Source organism: Pristiophorus japonicus, chromosome 7 (genome assembly GCF_044704955.1).
Source record: "Pristiophorus japonicus isolate sPriJap1 chromosome 7, sPriJap1.hap1, whole genome shotgun sequence".
Classification (NCBI taxonomy): Eukaryota; Metazoa; Chordata; class Chondrichthyes; family Pristiophoridae; genus Pristiophorus; species Pristiophorus japonicus.
The window spans coordinates 92193204-92215457 of NC_091983.1; the positions used below are offsets into that span (position 1 = coordinate 92193204).

The following is a 22254-nucleotide window of genomic DNA, read 5'->3' on the forward strand; positions in this document are numbered from 1 at the left end:
CTGCAGGAGTCAATGCCGAGGGACTTCTCTCTCCGAGGACTGCTGACTCTCCCCCCGCCCCTCCCATCAAAACTCATTAAACAAAGCACAGCCATAAATAAATAAAAAATAAAACTCAAGTCCTACCTCGGCCCGGGAAGTCAGTAGGCCGGCCGGTGCAGGAGACCACTCGGCCGGGGATAGGTGCGGGACCCTCTCCACGATGTGCAGCAGCCTGGCGCGCGTCGTGAGGCCACTCGGCCTGGGATGGGGCGGGACATCGGGTCCCACGCTGCAGAGGAGCTACTGCGCATGTGCGAAACTTCCAATGCGTATGCGTTGAACTGCCGGCACTTTTGAGTGCAGGTCCCTAGCTCCGCCCCCTAATTGAGTTGCCACGCTGCACCAAGCACAAGGACAGTCGACAGAGCGGGGAGAATACGGGGATATCTTTTCGGTGCCATCGAGCGTAGGAAGTCGGCGCACTCAAAACAGATGGCCAAATTTAGGCCTTATGTCAAGTACTTGGGTGCATCTGGAGGGCACTGGACCACAAGTCAGAACAACTTACTCTGATTGCACAGTTCGAAAGTGAGGCTAGTTGTGGAGTATGGTATGCACTTTAAGGTCATTACTTTAAAAAGAATATATAACTGTGTTGGCCATAACAGACTAAGCTTTGAAGAAATGCTCAAGTGATTAAACTTTTGGCTAGAGAAATAGTGAATGCCGTCATGATGCAGGTGTTCAAAATAATGAAAGGTATGGATTAGGACCAAATGACAAAAGTACAACATTCACAATCCTTGAACAAGGTTTGGGATTTTTTTAAAGTTCTAATTCAGCATGTTTCACTTTCAGAAACGTACAATTTATAACTTTGATATTTTTTGTTTACAATTTAACTTTCATCCTAAAATATACTTTTAGTTTAAAAAAAACTGACAATTACAGTTGCTCAAAAACTATTCCACAGGATTTCAATATAGGTTAATTTATTACAAAGCGTGTTCTAAACACTGCTAAGTTCCCATTTATATGAAACGGGACTCGATAAACTTCAAATTTAGTTACATTTTGCATTTTTTGTCATCTTGAATTTTAAATGTCTGTGTTATTTACGAATATTTGGAGAAAAGTACCAGTCAAGTATTCACAACTTACCTTCTCTGGTCTCTTACTGACAGCAGCAATTTCAGAAATTGGAAGACTTGATGTGTTACTTGCAAATATACAATGGGGAGCTACAACCTGTCAGAAAAAAATATATAGTACAGTACTGCATTGTTTTTTTTTTAAACTTAGACATCAATAATCTACATAACTGCTATCCAAAAAAGTACATGATATACAATCAAGTTCATCAGAATACGATTAAATGTTTACAAGCAAACATGCGGAGTGTACTAGGCCAATGTTTCACAAATGAGGAAGATGCACTGTAGAGGGCAATGTAAAACAGGTTCTGCCATTCTACTTGTAAAAGTCTACTTGTCAACATGAGCTGTAATAAAGTTAAATTACTCGGAGCTGATTACACACCTGCATAACAAAAAAGCTGGGGTTTTAAGTATCAGGTGGAAAGATGTGGAGAGGTGCCAAACTCAGTTGCCGTGGGATGCCCAGTCGATTTTAAAATGTGTAAAAAAGCAGCTGCCCGGCAAAGATTGAGTGGTACAGATGCTGCCTGCAGGCACTCGGGTCAATCACAGGAGGGAGTTAGGGAGGGTTTCGCAGGTAGGAAGGGAAGGGGAGCCCAGGCCAGCAAAGCCTTCTGGGGCCTGGAGAAGTACTCCTGTTCCTCCTGGCCCCACAGCGATAAGTTTTATACTTGCTATTTGAGGCCCCTGGTTTTGTTGGTCCGAGTGTCCACGGCAGACACACTGGCCGTCAAAGTTGCCTTAGGGTCCATTCTGCACAATAGTTCCCTGATTTGCATATATTTATGAAGCGCCAGCCCGAGTCAGAGGGGCAGCTCAACCGTTAAAACAGCCGTGGGGGCGGTGTCGAAGCAGCAAAAAGTACCACGCCTTTTTAACCTCTGTTCCACCTGGTTTTTGCTGAGTGGAGAGATTTAAAATCCACCCTAACTAGGTCAAATATCAAACGTCAGAGCCCAATTCTAGAGAAGTCATACTCAGCTACTATAAAGTCCCACGTGGTAGACTGGTCACGAAGATTAAAGCCCATGGGATCTAGAGCAAAGTGGCTAGTTGGATCAAAAATTGGCTTAGAGGTAGGAAACAAAAGGTAATGGTTGACGGATGTTTTTGTGACTGGAAGGATGTTTCCAGTGGGGTTCCGCAGGGCTCAGTGCTGGGTCCCTTGCTTTTTGTGGTATACATCAATGATCTAGATTTGCATATAGGGAGTATGATTAAGAAGTTTGCAGATGACACTAAAATTGGCTGTGTGGTTGATAATGACGAGGAAAGTCATGGTCTGCAGGAGGATATCAATCTACTGGTCAGGTGGGCAGATCAGTGGCAAATTCGGAGAAGTGTGAGGTAATGCACTTTAGGAGGGCTAATAAGGAACGGGTATACACATTAAGCGGTAGGCCACTTAAAAGTGTAGAAGAATAAAGGGACCTTGGAGTGCTTGTCCACAGATCCCTGAAAGCAGCAGGCTAGGTGGATAAGGTGGTTAAGAAGGCATACGGAATGCTTGCCTTTATTGGCCGAGGCACAGAATACAAGAACAGTGAGGTTATGCTTAAATTGTATAATACTCTGGTTAGGCCACAGCTGGAGTACTGCGTGCAGTTCTGGTCGCCATATTATAGGAAGGACGTGATTGCACTAGAGAGGGTGCAGAGGAGATTTACTAGGATACTGCCTGGAATGGAGAATCTTAGCTATGAGGACAGATTGGATAGGCTGGGTTTGTTCTTATTGGAACAGAGGTTGAGAGGAGACATCATTGAGATGTCCAAAATTTTGAGGGGCCTGGATATAGTGGATAGCAAGGGCCTATTTCCCTTGGTGGAGGGATCAATTATGAGGGAGCATTGGTTTAAGGTGGTTGGTGGAAGGTTCAGAGGGGATTTGAGGGGAGGCTTCTTCACGCAGAAGGTTGTGGGAGTCTGGAGCTCACTGCCTGGAAGGGTGGTGGATGCAGAAACCCTCACCACATTTAAAAGGTGCTTGGATGGGCAATTAAAGTGCCGTAACCTGCAGGGTTACGGATTTAGAGCTGGTAAGTGGGATTAGACTGAATACCATTGTATCTGCGCCAGCCAACAAGAGGTTAATTACTGCAGGGAATCGAATACGGCCAGGGTGATCGCCTGGACTAGTTTTGATTGCCTGGATGGGTCGGAGAGGAATTTTACAAGGTTTTTTCCCCCCAATTGGCCTGGGTTTTTAATCTGTCTTTTGCCTCTCCCAGGAGATCACATTGCTCCGGTTGGGGTGGAGTGTAGAATGTTTCGGTGCAAGGGGTGTCGCAGTTGTGTGGGGCAGATTGGTTGGGCCGGATGCTCTTTACCTGCCTGCCATTGTTCATAGGTTTATATGTAACCTTTAGGGCTGCTGACCGAGGGCCGTGTGGCTCTTCGTTGCCTGGCACGGACACGAGCCAAAACGGCCTCCTTCTGTGCTGTGGATTTCTATGTTTTTATATATAATTATTGAGCAATACACAAGATATGATTTACTATGCTGTGATTTTTAAAAACTTACAGCTTCAACTTCCTTCAGGACAGTGTGTTTGATCTTTATATCTTCAAATACTGCTTCAATCACGATGTCTGCTTTTTCAAATCCTTTGTAGTCTAACTGACTAATCAGGTTTGACTGGATTCTATCACGCTCAAATGATGTCAGCGTCTTCCTCTTCACCTTATCATTCAGTCTGTTGAGATTCCAAAGAGATTCTCATTATAGTAAAACTATAAGCATCAGTGCTTACAATGATAGAAAACATACTATGTTCAACATTTGAGAACTGCTGCATTTCTGCACCAATAAATGCATTATTCAAAATAACCTGAAAAATATTCTTTGATTCCATGTAATTCAGCAAATCAGTATTACAAGCAATGTTCCCTGTAATTTTTTTTGCCGCCATGTGACCCATTCAAAATATTGTGCATGCACTGTTTTTGGATTGAAATACCAGCAAGCTGGCTGTACGGGTTTCTCGAAGGGAATACTGCATGATCATATTGAATGGTGATGCAGGCTCGAAGGGCCGAATGGCCTACTCCTGCACCTATTTTCTATGTTTCTATTGTGATTACAAGATTATAGAATTAGAGAAAACAGTTCTTGTAGACTGTATAAGCATAAGATTGCACGAGAAGCGTTTAACAATATAGTATGATCCTTTAAATCTGCATGACACAAATATAACTAGTATTTTGACATGTAATATCTTGTAAAGCTGCATTATCGGAATACAAAAGACATTCAGTAAAAGCACCAAATAAAGGACATCATATGCAATTGTTCACATACCCTTTATAGATTTGTTGTTGACCCCTGTCAAGGCCTTCTAATGTAGTATCCTTTAAGATAGCTAAAATGTCTTTGTCTACCGTGACCTGTGCAATACCAGCTCCCATTAGACCAGCCCCCAAAACAGCAATTTTCCTGAAGAAAATGAAAAAATTGCAATACATCAATTAATGCACTAATAACACAAGCTATTCAAAGAAAAAATAAAGACTTGCATTTATATAGCGCCTTTCACGACCACCGACGTCTCAAAGCGCTCCCACAAACAGCAATATGATACTTCGCAGATAATCTGTCTTTTAGGGATGTTGATTGAAGGATAAATATTGGCTAGGACACTGGGGATAACTCCCCTGCTCTTCTTTGCATTAGTGCCATGGGATCTTTTATGTCCACCTGAGGGAGCAGACGGGGCCTCAGTTTAACGTCTCATCCGAAAGACAGCACCTCCGACAGCACTGCACTGGGAATGCCAGCCTAGATTTATGTGCTCAAATCCCTGGAGTGGGACTTGAATCCACAACCTTCAGACTCAGAGGCGACTGTGCTACTCTGAGCCACGGCTGACACTGTAAAGACTATTAGATGCTATATATAAATAAAGTCTTGTATTTCTCTACTCTGCGTAAGGCACAATAAACTTGTTGCAATCTTTCTGTGCAAATATAACGGTTCACCTCTTTAAAAACAAGGACAATGCAGCACTCATTCGAAAGCAGCCTCATTTGGTTGCACATTTTTGTCCTCGTGGAGAGTTGCCAGTTTAGGGGCTCAATTTGGCCAGGAGTTGCTCCGTTTTTTTTTGGAGCAACTTGATTTTTCTGGAGTATCTTAAAAATCCCCATTTTGCACATTCAATTTGCATCAGTGTAAGTGAGAATGGGACCAAATCTGGCCCAATTGTTTTTTCGGCACATTCACGTGAGATGCGCCAAATTCCTAGGCTCAAAACAGCGCCAAAAAGATGTCCCTGGATTCTGGCCGCTTTGTCGACTCTCCCGGGGCTTGGCACGGCGTGACGATTCCATTGGGGGCGGAGCTAGGACCCTGTGCGTGAAAGAGTGCCGGCAGCTATCCGCATGCGCATTAGTGCGTTCGCGCATGCGCAGTAGCTCCTCCCATGATGATGATGATGTGTATTGCAGCGTAGGACCCGATGCATCCCGCACCTATCCCCGGCCGAGTGGCCTCTCGCACCGGCCACCTGGCCCGCTGTCCGCTGATTCCTGCAGCCTGTGTGTTGTGCGAGCCCAGCCCAGCCTGCCTGTGTGGTGTGTTCTGCGAGCATGTGGCCAGTTCCCTGTTCTCTCCCCCCCGGTTGTCCCGCCCGCACCTATCCCCAGCTGAGCGGCCTCTCGCACCTGCCGGCCCGCTGACTTCCAGGGCCGTGTTAGGAAGGTAGGACTTAAGTTTTATTTTTTATTTATTATTGATGATTTTTATGCTTCTTGAATGTTGTTGTGAAGGTGTTTAGTGCTTTGCAAGGTCCTCTCCGCTTCCCTTCTCCCCCCCCACCACCCCATCTCTGGCTACCTGTGCTGATTTCTTAACTCTCCGCAAGGGATTTCTGTGCGGCCCAAACGTTGGCCTAAGTTAGTTTGGAGCAACTATTAGCTGTCCAAAGTGGCTTAAATGGCCAAAACGGGCGTGGGTGCCTGGTAACGCCCCCTTTTGAACTAAACGCAAACTAAAAAATCCTAACTAACTCACTGACACTGGCGCAAATCGAATGTGCAAGATGGGGATTTTTAAGATACTCCAGAAAAATCAAGTTGCTCCAAAAAAAAACGGAGTAACTCCTGGGCAATTTTGGGCCCTTAGTTAGGATTTTTTAGTTTAGTTTTTTTTCCCTGTAAAGGGGGCGTTACCAGCCACCTACGCCAGTTTTGGTCATTTAGGCCATTTTGGGCAGCTAATAGTTACTCCAAATCTACTTCGGTCAGCATATGTGGCCACTTCAGAAAACCTTTACAGAGTGTTAAGAAATCAGTGCAGGTACATCGGAGGCCACTCGACCTGGGATAGGGACAGGAGGCCAGCAGAACTTAATGACTTGACTAAAGAATGTGAATAGGATCAAACAGCTATACAGGACATCATATGATAAACTTCGGAAAGTTAATTTACTATACAACAGAAGCATTCATGGAAGCTTAAACTACAAAAATAAAAGTAAAAGATCGTTGAATTAAATTGCCCTAATCTCACAACTAATTTAAACAACTATTTGTTTGCAATGATTATATTGGGCTAAAATTGAGCCCATATTATCTAAATAAAGTCTACTTCAATAAATAAGATATTCTCTCAGTGTTCCTCCGTCACTTATGTTCTTCTTTCACAATAGCACCAGGTAAATAGGCTTGACAAATTATCACCACTATTCACGAAAGACAAAATATTTTACATAATTTTTTCAAAATATCCAAAAGTCCAGGAAAATGACAAGCCATTAAGAAAATTCAAAAATAACTACAGTGCATAAAACTTCAAACCTGAGGTCGATCGCACCGGGATGCCACTTGGCCTGGGCTAGGGGCGGGCATCGGGTCCCCCACACACAGCGGCTGCAGCACGCACACAGAGAGGCTGTGGGCGAGGAGCTACTGCACATACGCGGACACTCCACTGCGCATGTGCAGACATCCCGGCACTGTTTTCAGCGCAGAACGCTGACTCCGTCCCCGATTCGGCTGGCCACGCTGCGCGACGACCAAGGAGATGCCGGACAGCGGCCAAAGTGGGGAGCGATTTTTTTGCTGCACTTATCCAGGGAGGAAAGCCGCGCATCTCTGGTAAGTGCGCCGAAAAAAGGGGAGGGTCAAAATTGAGCCATAGGTCTCTACCTTCACTTCTAGACAGCTCTAATGTAGGTAGCCTTGAGCAACTTCACCAATTGTAATGGTAGCCAATGCCCCAGACCAACTGAAGCAAAAAAAAAAACACTACCAGCTTACGATCAGTAAATATCTACAAGAAAGCAAGGGAACCACTTCTAGCGAGTAGTGGAAATCAGCAGAATATTGATAGTTTCGCTAAATTCAGATTAAAGTAGTACAGGTTGAACCTCCCTTATCCAGCACCTGAGGATTTGGCCAGTGCCGAATAAGGGATTTTGCTGGATGAGAGGAGGTCATGTGTTTGCAACCCACTCCCAGCCTCAAGCCACTTCGGGACCCGCTGACACCTCTGTACTCACACACATGGTTCACACTTGGCTCTATTGAGCACAATGGGGTAGACAGGGCGAGAGTGAATCTTCCTGTTTGATTTGTCCCTGTGCCAGTGTGGGGAGACTCCAGGAACGACTCCGGGAGTGGGACCAGCAGCAACTGGAGTTTGTGCTGGAGCAGCGGTTCCTCATCCCCTTCCCCACCGACCCTTACATCAACCCTGGGCACAGCGCAGAGGGACGGTGATGATCAACACCTCACACATCCACTGCTGGTTGAGGAGCCAGCACCGCGCAAACGGAAGGTGAGTCAACGGACCGCGAGGTGTTGGTGGGCCTCGAGGTGTCGGTGGGCCGTGAGCTGTCGGCGGGACGGCGGGCCGTGAGGTGTCAGCTCCGAAGTTGAGTAAATTTATTGTGGGTCGGTTCAGATTGAAATGTGCTGTGCAAGTGTAAATGGCCAAGTTTTTTTTTGAAACACATTAATATTTTTCTCGGATTTTGACCGGCAGCATTCTGCGCATGCGCCACCCGGGAATGGTCCTGAACGAGGGGTGGTGCTGGATAAGGGAGTCCCAGATAAGAGAGGTTGAACCTGTACAAAGATGAACCAAGTAATCTAATACTGGTGAAACACATACAGTTGATATTTACATTAGTCATACTGTTCTGGGCAAGTTGACCATAATATCAAGGTATCCAAGCTATGCAGATTCATTAAACAGTATCCTGATCAAACAGCACAATTGTCTATTCACATCAGTACATTAAAGTGAGTCAAGTTTCCTGTGTTAGGTGATGACCAATAAATCATCATGGTACACTCTGGAAACACAGCACATAAGAACATAAGAAATAGGAGAAGGCCATTTGGCCCCTTGAACCTGCTCCGCCATTCAATAAGATCATGGCTGATCTGATCAAGGGCTCAGCTCCACTTCCCTGCCCGGTCTCCATAACTCTCTACTCCCTTATCGCTCAAAAATCTGTCTAGCTCCGCCTTAAATATATTCAATGACCTAGCCTCCTCCACAAATTTACAACCCTCAGAGAAGAAATTCCTCCTCATCTCAGTTTTAAACCTATGCCCCCTAGTTCTAGATTCCCCCATGAGTGGAAACATCCTCTCTGCATCTACCTTGTCAAACCCAGTCAATGGGCCCAAGTTTCTGCCCCTGAAAAAACGGCGCACCTGCAAAAGGTGTGGTGACTTTCTAGAATAAAAAGGGCGCTGAACACTTACCTTCTAATTCTCCCAGCTCCTCAGGACGTCTTCGGCCTAGGTGTAGCGCAGCACAAGGGGTGGGGGGACGGAGTCAGCGGCGGGACCTCTGCACATGAGCGCTTGAATGTGCGCGCATGTGCAGTAGCTCCTCGCAGCCCGACACTCTGCAGTTCAGCCTCCTGTCACAGTAGTTCACATTTTATTTCATCTCTACTTGCATATCCCTTAGGTCAGTGAATCATAAACCATTCCGTAGCCAAGAGAGCAGACAGGTGATATTTCCCAGCCTCTGCCAATTGGTATGCTTGAGTTGTCTATTGGGAAGTGAACGAAAACAATGTAATTTGATTGTACTTTTGTTGTCCCTCCCTCTGCTAGCTTTTTCAAATTGTCATTTCGTGGAACCTTAGCTAAGGTGAAGAAGTTGCATTATAGAATCGTGTGTATCAACTTGCCATTCTATGGCTTAGAATGCTGGGGCACCAATGTAGTATAGCACTACCGTGTTTTAAAATAATAAAACTGCTTAGTATCAGGGATTCAAGGGAGCTTAAGCAATAGATCAAAATAGGTGGTAGCATTTGTGAAACTTAGCATGGAGAATGATGAATAACCCATTACTGTACTATATGCAAGGAATAACTAAAGTGTATCCTATTTATTTAGTTATTCGTGGTCCAAATCATAAATACGCTATTTGCAAAAAGGTTTTCTTGACATGCCTCATCCCCCCTCCCCACAGCGTTCAGCCTCTGTTCATCACCCCCACCGCATTCAGCCTCCTGTTCAGCCTCCCCCACCGCCCCCGTTCAGCCTCCGTTCACCCCACCTCCCGCGTTCAGCTTCCATTCAGCCTCCCCCCTCACTCCCATTCAGCCCCTCCCCACCTCCCTCTTCCTCCCTCCTCCCTCTTCCCTCCACCACCTGTCAAAAACACAGAGACACTGACAGAGACAGAGAGAGAGAGACACTGACAGAGAGACATGGACAGAAACACAGAGAGGGTGACAGAAACACCTTCCCTTCACATAAAGGTAGGACTTCTATTTTTTATTTGTTATTGATTGCTTGCTTATTACTTTGGTCTTGGTGCTTTAGGTGCAGGATTCCTTCTATTTTTTATTTGTTAATTAATTGTTCATTACTTTTTGTGCTTTGTTTAGTGCTTGGTGCTTTAAATGTATTGCTTTGTTTAGTGCTTAAAATTTACTTGTGCTCCTTTACCAGCAGGAAGAGCAGTGCAAAGAAGGTAGTGCAAGGATCCCCTGTGGTCATCCCCCTGCAAAACAGATACACTGCTTTGAGTACTGTTGAGGGAGATGACTCATCAGGGGAGGGCAGCAGCAGCCAAGTTCATGGCACCGTGGCTGGCTCTGTTACACAGGCGGTCAGAAAAAAGAGTGGGAGAGCGATAGTGATAGGGGATTCAATTGTTAAGGGAATAGATAGGCGTTTCTGCGGCCACAACCGAGATTCCAGGATAGTATGTTGCCTCCCTGGTGCAAGGGTCAAGGATGTCTCCGAGCGGGTGTAGGACATTCTAAAAAGGGAGGGTGAACAGCCAGTTGTCGTGGTGCACATTGGTACCAATGACATAGGTAAAAAAAGGGATGAGGTCCTACGAAACGAATTTAAGGAGCTAGGAGGTAAATTAAAAAGTAGGACCTCAAAAGTAGTAATCTCGGGATTGCTACCAGTACCACGTGCTAGTCAGAGTAGGAATCGCAGGATAGCACAGATGAATACATGGCTTGAGCAGTGGTGCAGCAGGGAGGGATTCAAATTCCTGGGGCATTGGAACCGGTTCTGGGGGAGGTGGGACCAGTACAAACCGGACGGTCTGCACCTGGGCAGGACCAGAACCAATGTCCTCGGGGGATTGTTTGCTAGTACTGTTGGGGAGGAGTTAAACTAATATGGCAGGGGGATGGGAACCAATGGAGGGAGACAGAGGGAAACAAAAAGGAGATAAAAGCAAAAAACAGAAAGGAGATGAGAAAAAGTGGAGGGCAGAGAAACACAAGACAAAGAACAAAAAGGGCCACTGTACAACAAAATTCTAAAAGGACAAAGGGTGTTAAAAAAACAAGCCTGAAGGCTTTGTGTCTTAATGCAAGGAGTATCCGTAATAAGGTGGATGAATTTACTGTGCAAATAGATGTTAACAAATATGATGTGATTGGGATTACGGAGACGTGGCTCCAGGATGATCAGGGCTGGGAACTCAACATCCAAGGGTATTCAACATTCAGGAAGGATAGAATAAAAGGAAAAGGAGGTGGGGTAGCATTGCTGGTTAAAGAGAAGATTAATACAATAATCAGGAATGACATTAGCTTGAATGATGTGGAATCTATATGGGTAGAGCTGCAGAACACCAAAGTGCAAAAACGTTAGTGGGAGTTGTGTACAGACCTCCAAACAGTAGTAGTGATGTTGGGGAGGGCATCAAACAGGAAATTATGGGTGCATGCAATAAGGGTGCAGCAGTTATAATGGGTGACTTTAATATGCACATAGATTGGGCTAACCAAACTGGAAGCAATACGGTGGAAGAGGATTTCCTGGAGTGCATAAGGGATGGTTTTCCAGACCAATATGTCGAGGAACCAACTAGGGGGGAGGCCATCTTAGACTGGGTGTTGTGTAATGAGAGAGGATTAATTAGCAATCTCATTGTGCGAGGCCCCTTGGGGAAGAGTGACCATAATGTGATGGAATTCTGCATTAGGATGGAGAATGAAACAGTTAATTCAGAAACCATGGTCCAGAACTTAAAGAAGGGTAACTTTGAAGGTATGAGGCGTGAATTGGCTAGGATTGATTGGCGAATGATACTTGAGGGGTTGCCTGTGGATGGGCAATGGCAGACATTTAGAGATCGCATGGATGAACTACAACAATTGTACATTCCTGTCTGGCATAAAAATAAAAAAGCGAAGGTGGCTCAACCGTGGCTATCAAGGGAAATCAGGGATAGTATTCAAGCCAAGGAAGTGGCATACAAATTGGCCAGAAATAGCAGCGAACCCGGAGACTGGGTGCAATTTAGAACTCAGCAGAGGAGGACGAAGGGTTTGATTAGGGCAGGAAAAATTGAGTACGAGAGGAAGCTTGCAGGAACATTAAGACGGATTGCAAAAGTTTCTATAGATATGTAAAGAGAAAAAGGTTAGTAAAGACAAATGTAGGTCCCCTGCAGTCGTAATAGGGGAAGTCATAACGAGGAACAAAGAAATGGCGGACCAATTGAACAAGTACTTTGGTTCGGTATTCACTAAGGAGGACACAAACAACATTCCGGAAAAAAGAAGGGTCAGAGGGTCTAGTAAGGAGGAGGAACTGAGGGAAATCCTTATTAGTCGGGAAATTGTGTTGGGGAAATTGATGGGATTGAAGGCCGATAAATCTCCAGGGCCTGATGGACTGCATCCCAGAGTACTTAAGGAGGTGGCCTTGAAAATAGCGGATGCATTGACAGTCATTTTCCAACATTCCATTGACTCTGGATCAGTTCCTATCGAGTGGAGGGTAGCCAATGTAACCCCACTTTTTAAAAAAGGAGGGAGAGAGAAGACAGGGAATTATAGACCGGTCAGCCTGACATCGGTAGTGGGTAAGATGATGGAATCAATTATTAAGGATGTCATAGCAGCGCATTTGGAAAGAGGTGACATGATAGGTCCAAGTCAGCATGGATTTGTGAAAGGGAAATCATGCTTGACAAATCTTCTGGAATTTTTTGAGGATGTTTCCAGTGGAGTGGACAAGGGAGAACCATTTGATGTGGTATATTTGGACTTTCAGAAGGCTTTCGACAAGGTTCCACACAAGAGATTAATGTGCAAAGTTAAAGCACATGGGATTGGGGGTAGTGTGCTGACATGGATTGAGAAATGGTTGTCAGGCAGTAAGCAAAGAGTAGGAGTAAATGGGTACTTTTCAGAATGGCAGGCGGTGACTAGTGGGGTACCGCAAGGTTCTGTGCTGGGGCCCCAGCTGTTTACACTGTATATTAATGATTTAGACGAGGGGATTAAATGTAGTATCTCCAAATTTGCGGATGACACTGAGTTAGGTGGCAGCGTGAGCTGCGAGGAGGATGCTATGAGGCTGCAGAGTGACTTGGATAGGTTAAGTGAGTGGGCAAATGCATGGCAGATGAAGTATAATGTGGATAAATGTGAGGTTGTCCACTTTGGTGGTAAAAACAGAGAGACAGATTATCTGAATGGTGACAGATTAGGAAAAGGGGAGGTGCAACGAGACCTGGGTGTCATGGTACATCAGTCATTGAAGGTTGGCATGCAAGTACAGCATGCGGTTAAGAAAGAAAATGGCATGTTGGCCTTCATAGCGAGGGGACTTGAGTACAGGGGCAGGGAGGTGTTGCTACAGTTGTACAGGGCCTTGGTGAGGCCACACCTGGAGTATTGTGTACAGTTTTGGTCTCCTAACCTGAGGAAGGACATTCTTGTTATTAAGGGAGTGCAGCGAAGGTTCACCAGACTGATTCCCGGGATGGTGGGACTGACCTATCAAGAAAGACTGAATCAACTGGGCTTGTATTTACTGGAGTTCAGAAGAATGAGAGGGGACCTTATCGAAACCTTTAAAATTCTGATGGGTTTAGACAGGTTAGATGCAGGAAGAATGTTCACAATGTTGGGGAAGTCCAGAACCAGGGGTCACAGTCTGAGAATAAGGGGTAAGCCATTTAGGACCGAGATGAGGAGAAACTTCTTCACCCAGAGAGTGGTGAACCTGTGGAATTCTCTACCACAGAAAGTTGTTGAGGCCAATTCACTAAATATATTCAAAAAGAAGTTAGATGTAGTCCTTACTACTAAGGGGATCAAGGGGTATGGCAAGAAAGCAGGAATGGGGTACTGAAGTTGCATGTTCAGCCATGAACTCATTGAATGGCGGTGCAGGCTAGAAGGGCCGAATGGCCTACTCCTGCACCTATTTTCTATGTTTCTATGTTTAATGTTGTTGTGAAGGTGTTTAGTGCTTTGGAAAATCCTTTAACTTTCCTTCCAACACCTGCCCTCTTGATGTTGATGTGTCTGCCTCAGCCGGGAGCCTACACTTGCTTATTTATAAAAAGAGAAACAACTGTCCTCACTCAGCAGATACAAGGCAAAATATAATTGCAAGAGATTTTAGGCCATTTTAAGTCATGTGTTTAATGCTTTAGTCCTTTGTTTTTAATGCTTCCCACCCCCTGTCTCTGGCTGTGCCTGCACTGAACTTAACTCTAGGTAAGGTTTTTCAGAACTTACAAAAGTGGACACTTACTCCATTCTAAGTTAGTTTGGAATAAGTTTTCGCTACCTAAATTTGCAAAACAGGCCTAAGTGGCTGGACACAACCCCTTTTGAAAAAAAACGGAACTAAAACTAAACTAAACTAACTCACTAGAACTGGAGCAAACTAAATGCCGAGAATTGTGATTTCTAAGATACTCCAAACGAAACTACTTGGGCCCATTATCTTATATGTCTCAATAAGATCACCTCTCATTCTTCTGAACACCAATGAGTACAGGCCCAACCTGCTCAACCTTTCTTCATAAGTCTACCCCTTCATCTCAGGAATCAACTGAGTGAACCTTCTCTGAATAGCCTCCAATGCAAGTATATCCTTCCTTAAATAAGGAGACCAAAACTGTATGCAGTACTCCAGGTGGGGCCTCACCAATACAGTTGCAGCAGGACTTCTCTGCTTTTAGCCCCCTTGCAATAAAGGCCAACATTCCATTTGCCTTCCTGATAACTTGCTTTACCTGCATAATAACTTTTTGTGTTTCATGTACAAGGAACATGCACAAGGACCCGCAGATTCCTCTGCACTGCAGCAATTTGTAATTTTTCTCCATTAAAAATAATAATTTGTTTTCTTTTTTCTGCAAAAATGGATAACCTCACACATTATACTCCATCTGCCAAATGTTTGCCCACTCACTTAGCCTGTCAATATCCCTTTGCAGATTTCTTGTGGCCTCCTCACAACTTTGTTTCCCACCCATCTTTGTATCATCAGCAAACTTGGCTACATTGCACTCGGTCCCTTCATCCAAGTCATTAATATAGAATGTAAATAGTTGAGGTCCCAGCACCGCCCTATGGCACCCCACTAGTTACTGTTTGCCAACAGGGAAATGACCCATTTATCCTGATTCTCTGTTTTCTGTTAGTTAGCCAATTCTCTCTCCATGTTAATATATTACCCCCGACCCCGTGAACTTTCATCTTGTGCAGTAGCCTTTTATGTGGCACCTTATTGAATGCCTTCTGGAAATCCAAATACACCACATCCACTGGTTCCCCCTTATCCACCCTGCTCATTACATCCTCAAAGAACTCCAGCAAATTTGTCAAACATGATTTCCCGTTCATAAATCCATGCTGACTCTGCCTGACCGAACCTTGCTTTTCCAAATGTCCTGCTACTGCTTCCTTAATAATGGACTCCAGCATTTTTCCAACGACAGATGTTAGGCTAACTGGTCTATAGTTTCCTGCTTTCTGTCTGCCTCCTTTTTTTTTTTAAATAGGGGCATTACATTTGCGGTTTTCCAATCCGCCGGGATCTCCCCAGAATCCAGGGAATTTTGGTAGATTACAACCAATGCATCCACTATTTCTGCAGCCACTTCTTTTAAGACCTTAGGATGCAAGCCATCAGGTCCAGGGGACCTGTCCACCTTTAGTCCCATTATTTTACTGAGTACTTTTTCTTTAGTGACAGTAATTGTTTTAAGTTCCTCCCTCCCTATATCCCCTTGATTATCCATTATTGGGATGTTTTAGTGTCTTCTACCATGAAGACCGATACAAAATATTTGCTCAAAGTCTTTGCCATTTCCCTGTTCCCCATTATTAATTCCCCAGTCTCATCCTATAAGGGACCAATATTTACTTTAGCTACTCTCTTCCCTTTTATATACCTGTAGAAACTCTTACTATCTGTTTTTATATTTTGTGCTCGTTTACCTTCATAATCTATCTTCCCTCATTATTTTTTTTAGTCATTCTTTGCTGGTTTTTAAGTTTCCCAATCCTCTGGCGTCCCACTAATCTTGGCCACTTTGTATGCCATTGTTTTCAATTTGATACCATCCTTTATTTCCTTAGTTAGCCACAAATGGTTATCCCTTCTCTTACAGTCTTTCCTTCTCATTCGAATATATTTTTGTTGAGAGTTATGAAATATCTCCTTAAATGTCTGCCACTGCTCATCAACTGTCTTTATACTTTAATCTATTTTCCCAGTCTACTTTAGCAACTCTGCCTTCATACCTTTATAGTCTCCTTTATTTAAGCTTAGGACACTGGTTTGAGATCCAACTCTCACCCTCCAACTGAATTTGAAATTCAACCATACCATGATCACTCTTTCCCAGAGAATCCTTTACCAGGAGATTATTTATTAATCCGGTCTCATTACACAGTACCAGATCCAAGATCGCCTGCTCCCTGGTTGGTTCCGCAATGTACTGTTCAAGAAAACTATCCCGGATACACTCTATGAACTCTTCCTCAAGGCTACCTTGGCCAATTTGATATATCCAATCAATATGAAGATTAAAATTGCCCATGATTAGAAACATAGAAAGTAGGTGCAGGAGTAGGCCAATTGGCCCTTCGAGCCTGCACCACCATTCAATATGATCATGGCTGATCATGCAACTTCAGTACCCCACTCCTGCCTTCTCTCCATACCCCCTGATCCTTTTAGCCGTAAGGTCCACATCTAACTCCCTTTTGAATATATCCAACAAACTGGACTCAACAACTTTGTGGTAGAGAATTCCATTGGTTCACAATTCTCTGGGTGAAAAAGTTTCTCCTCATCTCGGTCCTATATGGCTTACCCCTTACTCTTAGCTGTGACTCCTGGTTCTGGACTTCCCCAACATTGGGAACATTCTTCCTACATCTAACCTGTCCAATCCCGTCAGAATTTTATATGCTCCTATGAGATCCCCTCTCATTCTTCTAAATTCCAGTGAATATAAACCTAGTCAATCCAGTCTTTCTTCATATATCAGTCCTGTCATCCCGGTAATCAGTCTGGTGAACCTTCGCTGCACTTCCTCAATAGCAAAAGTGTCCTTCCTCAGATTAGGAGACCAAAACTGCACACAATACTCAAGATGTGGTCTCACCAAGGCCCTGTACAACTACAGCAAGACCTCCCTGCTCCTATACTCAAATCCTCTCGCTATGAAGGCCAACATGCTATTTGCTTTCTTAACTGCCTGCTGTACCTGCATGCCAACTTTCAATGACTGATGTACCATGACACCCAGGTCTCGTTGCACCTCCCCTTTTACTAATCTGTCATCATTCAGATAATAATCTGCCTTCCTGTTTTTGCCACCAAAGTGGATAACCTCACACTTATCCACATTATACTGCATCTGCCATGCATTTGCCCACTCACCTAACCTGTCCAAGTCACCCTGCAGCCTCTTTGCATCCTCCTCACAGCTCACACTGCCACCCAGCTTAGTGTCATCTGCAAACTTGGAGATATTGCTTCGTCTAAATCATTAATATATATTGTAAATAGCTGGGGTCCCAGCACTGAACCTTGCGGTACCCCACCACTCACTGCCTGCCATTCTGAAAAAGGAGCCGTCTATTCCCACTCTTTGCTTCCTGTCTACCAACCAGTTCTCTATCCACGTCAATACATTACCCCCAATCCTATGTGCCTTAATTTTATACACTAATCTCGTGTGTTGGACCTTGTCAAAAGCCTTTTGAAAGTCCAAATACACCACATGCATTGGTTCTCCCTTATCCACTTTACTAGTTACATCCTCAAAAAATTCCAAAAGATTTGTCAAGCATGATTTCCCTTTCATAAATCCATGCTGACTTGAACCGATCCTGTCACTGCTTTCCAAATGCGCTGCTATTAAATCTTTAATAATTGATTTCAGCATTTTCCCAACTACCGATGTCAGGCTAACCGGTCTATAATTCGGTGTTTTCTCTCTCCCTCCTTTTTAAAAAGTGGGGTTACATTATTTACCCTCCAATTCATGGGAACTGATCCAGAGTCCATGGAATATTGGAAAATGACCATCAATACATCCACTATTTCTAGGGCCACTTCCTTAAGTACTCTGGGATGCAGACTATCAGGCCCTGGGGATTTATCGGCCTTCTATCCCATCAATTTCCCTAACACCATTTCCTGACTAATAAGGATTTCCCTCAGTTCCCCCTTCTCGCTAGAACCTTGGTCCCCTAGTATTTTCGGGAGGTTATTTGTGTCTTTCTTAGTGAAGAAAGAACCAAAGTATTTGTTCAATTGGTCTACCATTTCCTTGTTCCCCATTATGAAATCACCTGATTCTGACAGCAAGGCACCTACATTAGTCTTCATTAATCTTTTTCTCTTCACATAGCTATAGAAGCTTTTGCAGTCAGTTTTTATGTTCTCTGCAAGCTTACTCTCATAATCTATTTCCCCTCTCCTCATTAAACCCTTAGTCCTCCTCTGCTGAATTCTAAATTTCTCCCAGTCCTCAGGTTTGCTGCTTTTTCTGGCCAATTTATATGCCTCTTCCTTGGATTTAATACTATCCCTAATTTCCGTTGTTCGCCACGGTTGAGCCACCTTCCCCGTTTTATTTTTACGTCAGACAGGGATGTACGATTGTTGAAGTTCATCCATGTGATCTTTAAATGTCTGCCATTACCTATCTACCGTCAACCCTTTAAGTATCATTCGGCAGTCTATCCTAGCCAATTCACGTCTTATACCATCGAAGTTATCTTTCTTTAATTTCGGGACCTAGTCTCTGAATTAACTGTGTCACTCTCCATCTTAATAAAGAATTCTACCATATTATAGTCACTCTTCCCCAAGGGGCATCGCACAACAAGATTGCTGATTAATCATCTCTCATTACACAAGACCCAGTCTAGGATGGCCTGCTCTCTAGTTGGTTCCTCGACATATTGGTCTAGAAAACCATCCCTGATACACTCCAGGAAATCCTCCTCCACAGTATTGGTTTGGTTAGCCCAATCAATATGTAGATTAAAGTCACCCATGATGATTGCTGTACCTTTATTGCACGCATCCCTAATTTCCTGTTTGATGCCATCCCCAACCTCATTACTACTGTTTGGTGGTCTGTACACAACTCCCACTAACGTTTTCTGCCCTTTGGTGTTTCGCAGCACTACCCATATAGATTCCACATCATCCAAGCTAATGTCCTTCTTTACCATTGCATTAATCACCTCTTTAACCAGTAACGCTACCCCACCTCGTTTTCCTTTCTGTCCATGCTTCCTGAATATTGAACACCTCTCAATGTTGAGTTCCCACCCTGGAGCCATGTCTCCGTAATCCCAATTGCATCATATCCATTAACAGCTATCTGCGCAGTTAATTCATCCACCTTATTACGAATGCTCCTCGCATTGAGACTCTGCCTTCAGGCTTGTTTTTTTTAAAACACTCTTTGTCCTTTTAGAATTATGTTGTAATGTGGCCCTTTTTGATTTTTGCCCTTGATTTCTCTGCCCTCCACTCTTGTTTTTCTCTTTCCTACCTTTTGCTTCTGCCCCCTTTTTACTTCCCTCTGCCTCCCTGCATAGATTCCCATCCCCCTGCCATATTAGTTTAAACCCTCCCCAACAGCACTAGCAAACACTTCCGCCTAGGACATCAGTTCCTGTCCTGCCCAGGTGCAGATCGACTGGTTTATACTGGTCCCACCTCCCCCAGAACCGGTTCCAGAAAAGCAAGCCCGACATGATTTAATGGTCCGTAATTTGCAGTGAAGCAAAGGCTTTCACTGCTGGCCCCCGAGGTAAGCTTTGCTCAGAGATCTCGCGATTTCTGTATCGAGTTTGGTTTCCCGACGTATAATTCAAATCAATGTAGTTTAGTAGGAATCTCATACTGCAAGCTGCTGTGGTGTCAACAAGCTGTCTAAGCAGTCAATCAAAACACAGAATTCTCACAAGACAGCAAACCAGGAAGTGGGTAAGTTCTTAGTTTAACTCTTAAAAAATGTTAAAGGGGGCAAAACAAAATTGAGGCTCTCACATGGGGAAAAAGCAAACCTGATTTTTTTTTTTAAAAAGTTTCTCAAAAATTTTAATTTTTATTAAAATGGATAAATTTGACACTGCACAAAATTAAAATTAGTTTCTCAGGACCATAACCTTTGTTTAGCAGTCAATATGTTGTTAAAACCACTGTTACACCGAATCCATTTGGGTCTAACTTTTACTGGGTAATTTAATACATAATTACGACGGAAGAGCTGACGGGTTTCATCAATTTCCATGATTAAGAAATTTCACTGATTGCCAGCTCTGGGGGATTGGAGGGGCACCGCTCAGCAAATGGAGGAGCAGTGAATGACAGACCGCAACTTCAGGATTTCTACATTAGGCTGCGCATGCACTAAATCCTGAAGTTGCGGTCAGTTTCAAAGGCGAAATGGCAGCGCATGCAGTCAATTCGATGTCATCAAGACCGCAAATTCTGAGCCAATATTTCTATATTTATCTTACTTGTGATTCAGCCAGCACTGCGATGTGTGTGCGCACTAGGTCCGCGCAGCAGAGCTGGCCTCCAGTCATCTTGGTTAATCCTTGCTACTGGACCAAGACCTAGCTCTGTCAAGCCCATGCGGTGTTCAAAAAATCCACGCATAGGCATCTTCCACCCTTCAATATGGACTTGGAATATTAGGTCCTTCATTGAAACACTTGTGAACTCATCCCTTTTTGGTGTGGAAGCAAGTCATCCTCAACACGAGGGACTGCCTATGATGATGATTCAGCCAGTGTAGTTTGGCAATAATCTGATCAAGCCAACAATCCTATTTGTTTAAAAAGTCTTCTATAATGGGTTTTCAAATTGTTCAATTATGGTCTGAAAAATGCAGCCATCAACTGAAGGCAATTATCTTTAAAATTAACAACTGAGATCTCAGGTTTGATCAACATTGCAGTATTTTAACAGTGATATTGCAAGACAAAAAGCACAAGGAAAAAGAATCTTTGAACATCCTTGGACAGATTAGAAAGAAAACACCAGAAACCCATTTTATTAAGGAAATGTACTTACTCAATTTCCTTCTGTGGTTTTCCAAACTTGTTCTTCTTGCATGCTACTTGACCATGATAAAGTCCAATCAGAGCTTTTGATTCATTTGTCATTGCTAATTCTCCAAATTTCTAGTCAAGAAAATGAAAAAGATTTCCCAGCGTCCAGAAGAGAAATTCTTACCAATATTATCAAGAATGTCAGCAATACGCATTAAGGCGGCATAATTAGTCAGGAGAATAAAAAGTGACTATATGCATAGCTTCTGTAACATTACAAGAGAGTCAAGATGAGCCAAAAACTTTTGTTCGAAGCAAGCTACATGTCACCAGTTATAAGGTTTAGAACACTTGTAGCACATTTATTACAATCGCTAAGTTAAAGCTAAATAATTCTGTTTATACTATGAAACTATGTACAAATTAAGTCATAAATTTATATTGGGGATTAAAACCTTCAATTGTGAACAGAAAAACCCACTACTGAAGCTGAGGTAGTAATATCTGACCTAACTCAGGGATATGGCCAGTTAGTGCTGCAAGGCAAAATGTGAGTGAGGATGACAATGGAGAAATGGGATGAGCGGCAAGTAGAGGGAGAATCTTTGCAAAGCCTTAGAGACTGAAGTTAGAGAGCCAAGCTTTGGTTAGGGTACAAAGATAATTGGCATTCTGAGTAACCTTGCACTCATTTTCTTCTCTTCTTCAAAATAATCCTAGGATTTAATTTTCATAACACTTACATAGCACCTATCCAATGTATCTCACAGCGACTTTGAGTATAATTTAGATCTACTCCCTAGTTAACTTTTCCCAGAATCTCATGATTTTATATAAACACTTAATATATTTATCTTACTTGTGATTCAGCCAGATAACCAGCATCTGATCCCTGCTCCAATCCAGTCTTCACAACCTTAAATGAAGCAAATATGTTAAATCACTAATTTGAATTTCACACTTTTTTACTTATCTAAGCTTAATTAACCTCAAGAAATACGGTTCCAATAATTACCTCAATGATCTTCAGTGGGGCAGGATAGAGTCCCTTGGTCTGCGCCATCACCTTTTTTTCCACCATTTTGTAAACCTGCTGCCTGATTAAAGGGAATTTCAAAACCCATGATTGTAATCCTGCAATAATAATTATACAATATATTAGAAAATAAAATTTCCCTTTTACTACCCAGCATACAAACCTTCATGGCATTCTGTAATCTGCATTTGTGCAGCGCCTTTAACATAGGAAACAGCACAAAGTGCTTCACAAAAAAATGGACCAAGCAGCAGTAGAATTTAAAGAGTGAACTGAAAGCAGGTTAT

At 43.5% G+C, this 22254-nt stretch overlaps 1 protein-coding gene across 1 annotated transcript in view; it reads right to left on the reverse strand.

Moving 5' to 3' along the window:
- The window catches only part of hadhab (hydroxyacyl-CoA dehydrogenase trifunctional multienzyme complex subunit alpha b), a 105568-nt gene that overhangs the window by 20685 nt on the left and 62629 nt on the right, over positions 1-22254 (reverse strand). Inside the window, exons 9-14 of the mRNA XM_070885137.1 lie at positions 21947-22065; positions 21791-21847; positions 20954-21063; positions 4440-4574; positions 3663-3834; positions 1144-1230 (exon numbers count right to left, since the gene is read on the reverse strand). Coding sequence (XP_070741238.1) covers positions 1144-1230; positions 3663-3834; positions 4440-4574; positions 20954-21063; positions 21791-21847; positions 21947-22065 — 680 coding nt within the window. The remainder of the gene's footprint in view (positions 1-1143; positions 1231-3662; positions 3835-4439; positions 4575-20953; positions 21064-21790; positions 21848-21946; positions 22066-22254) is intronic.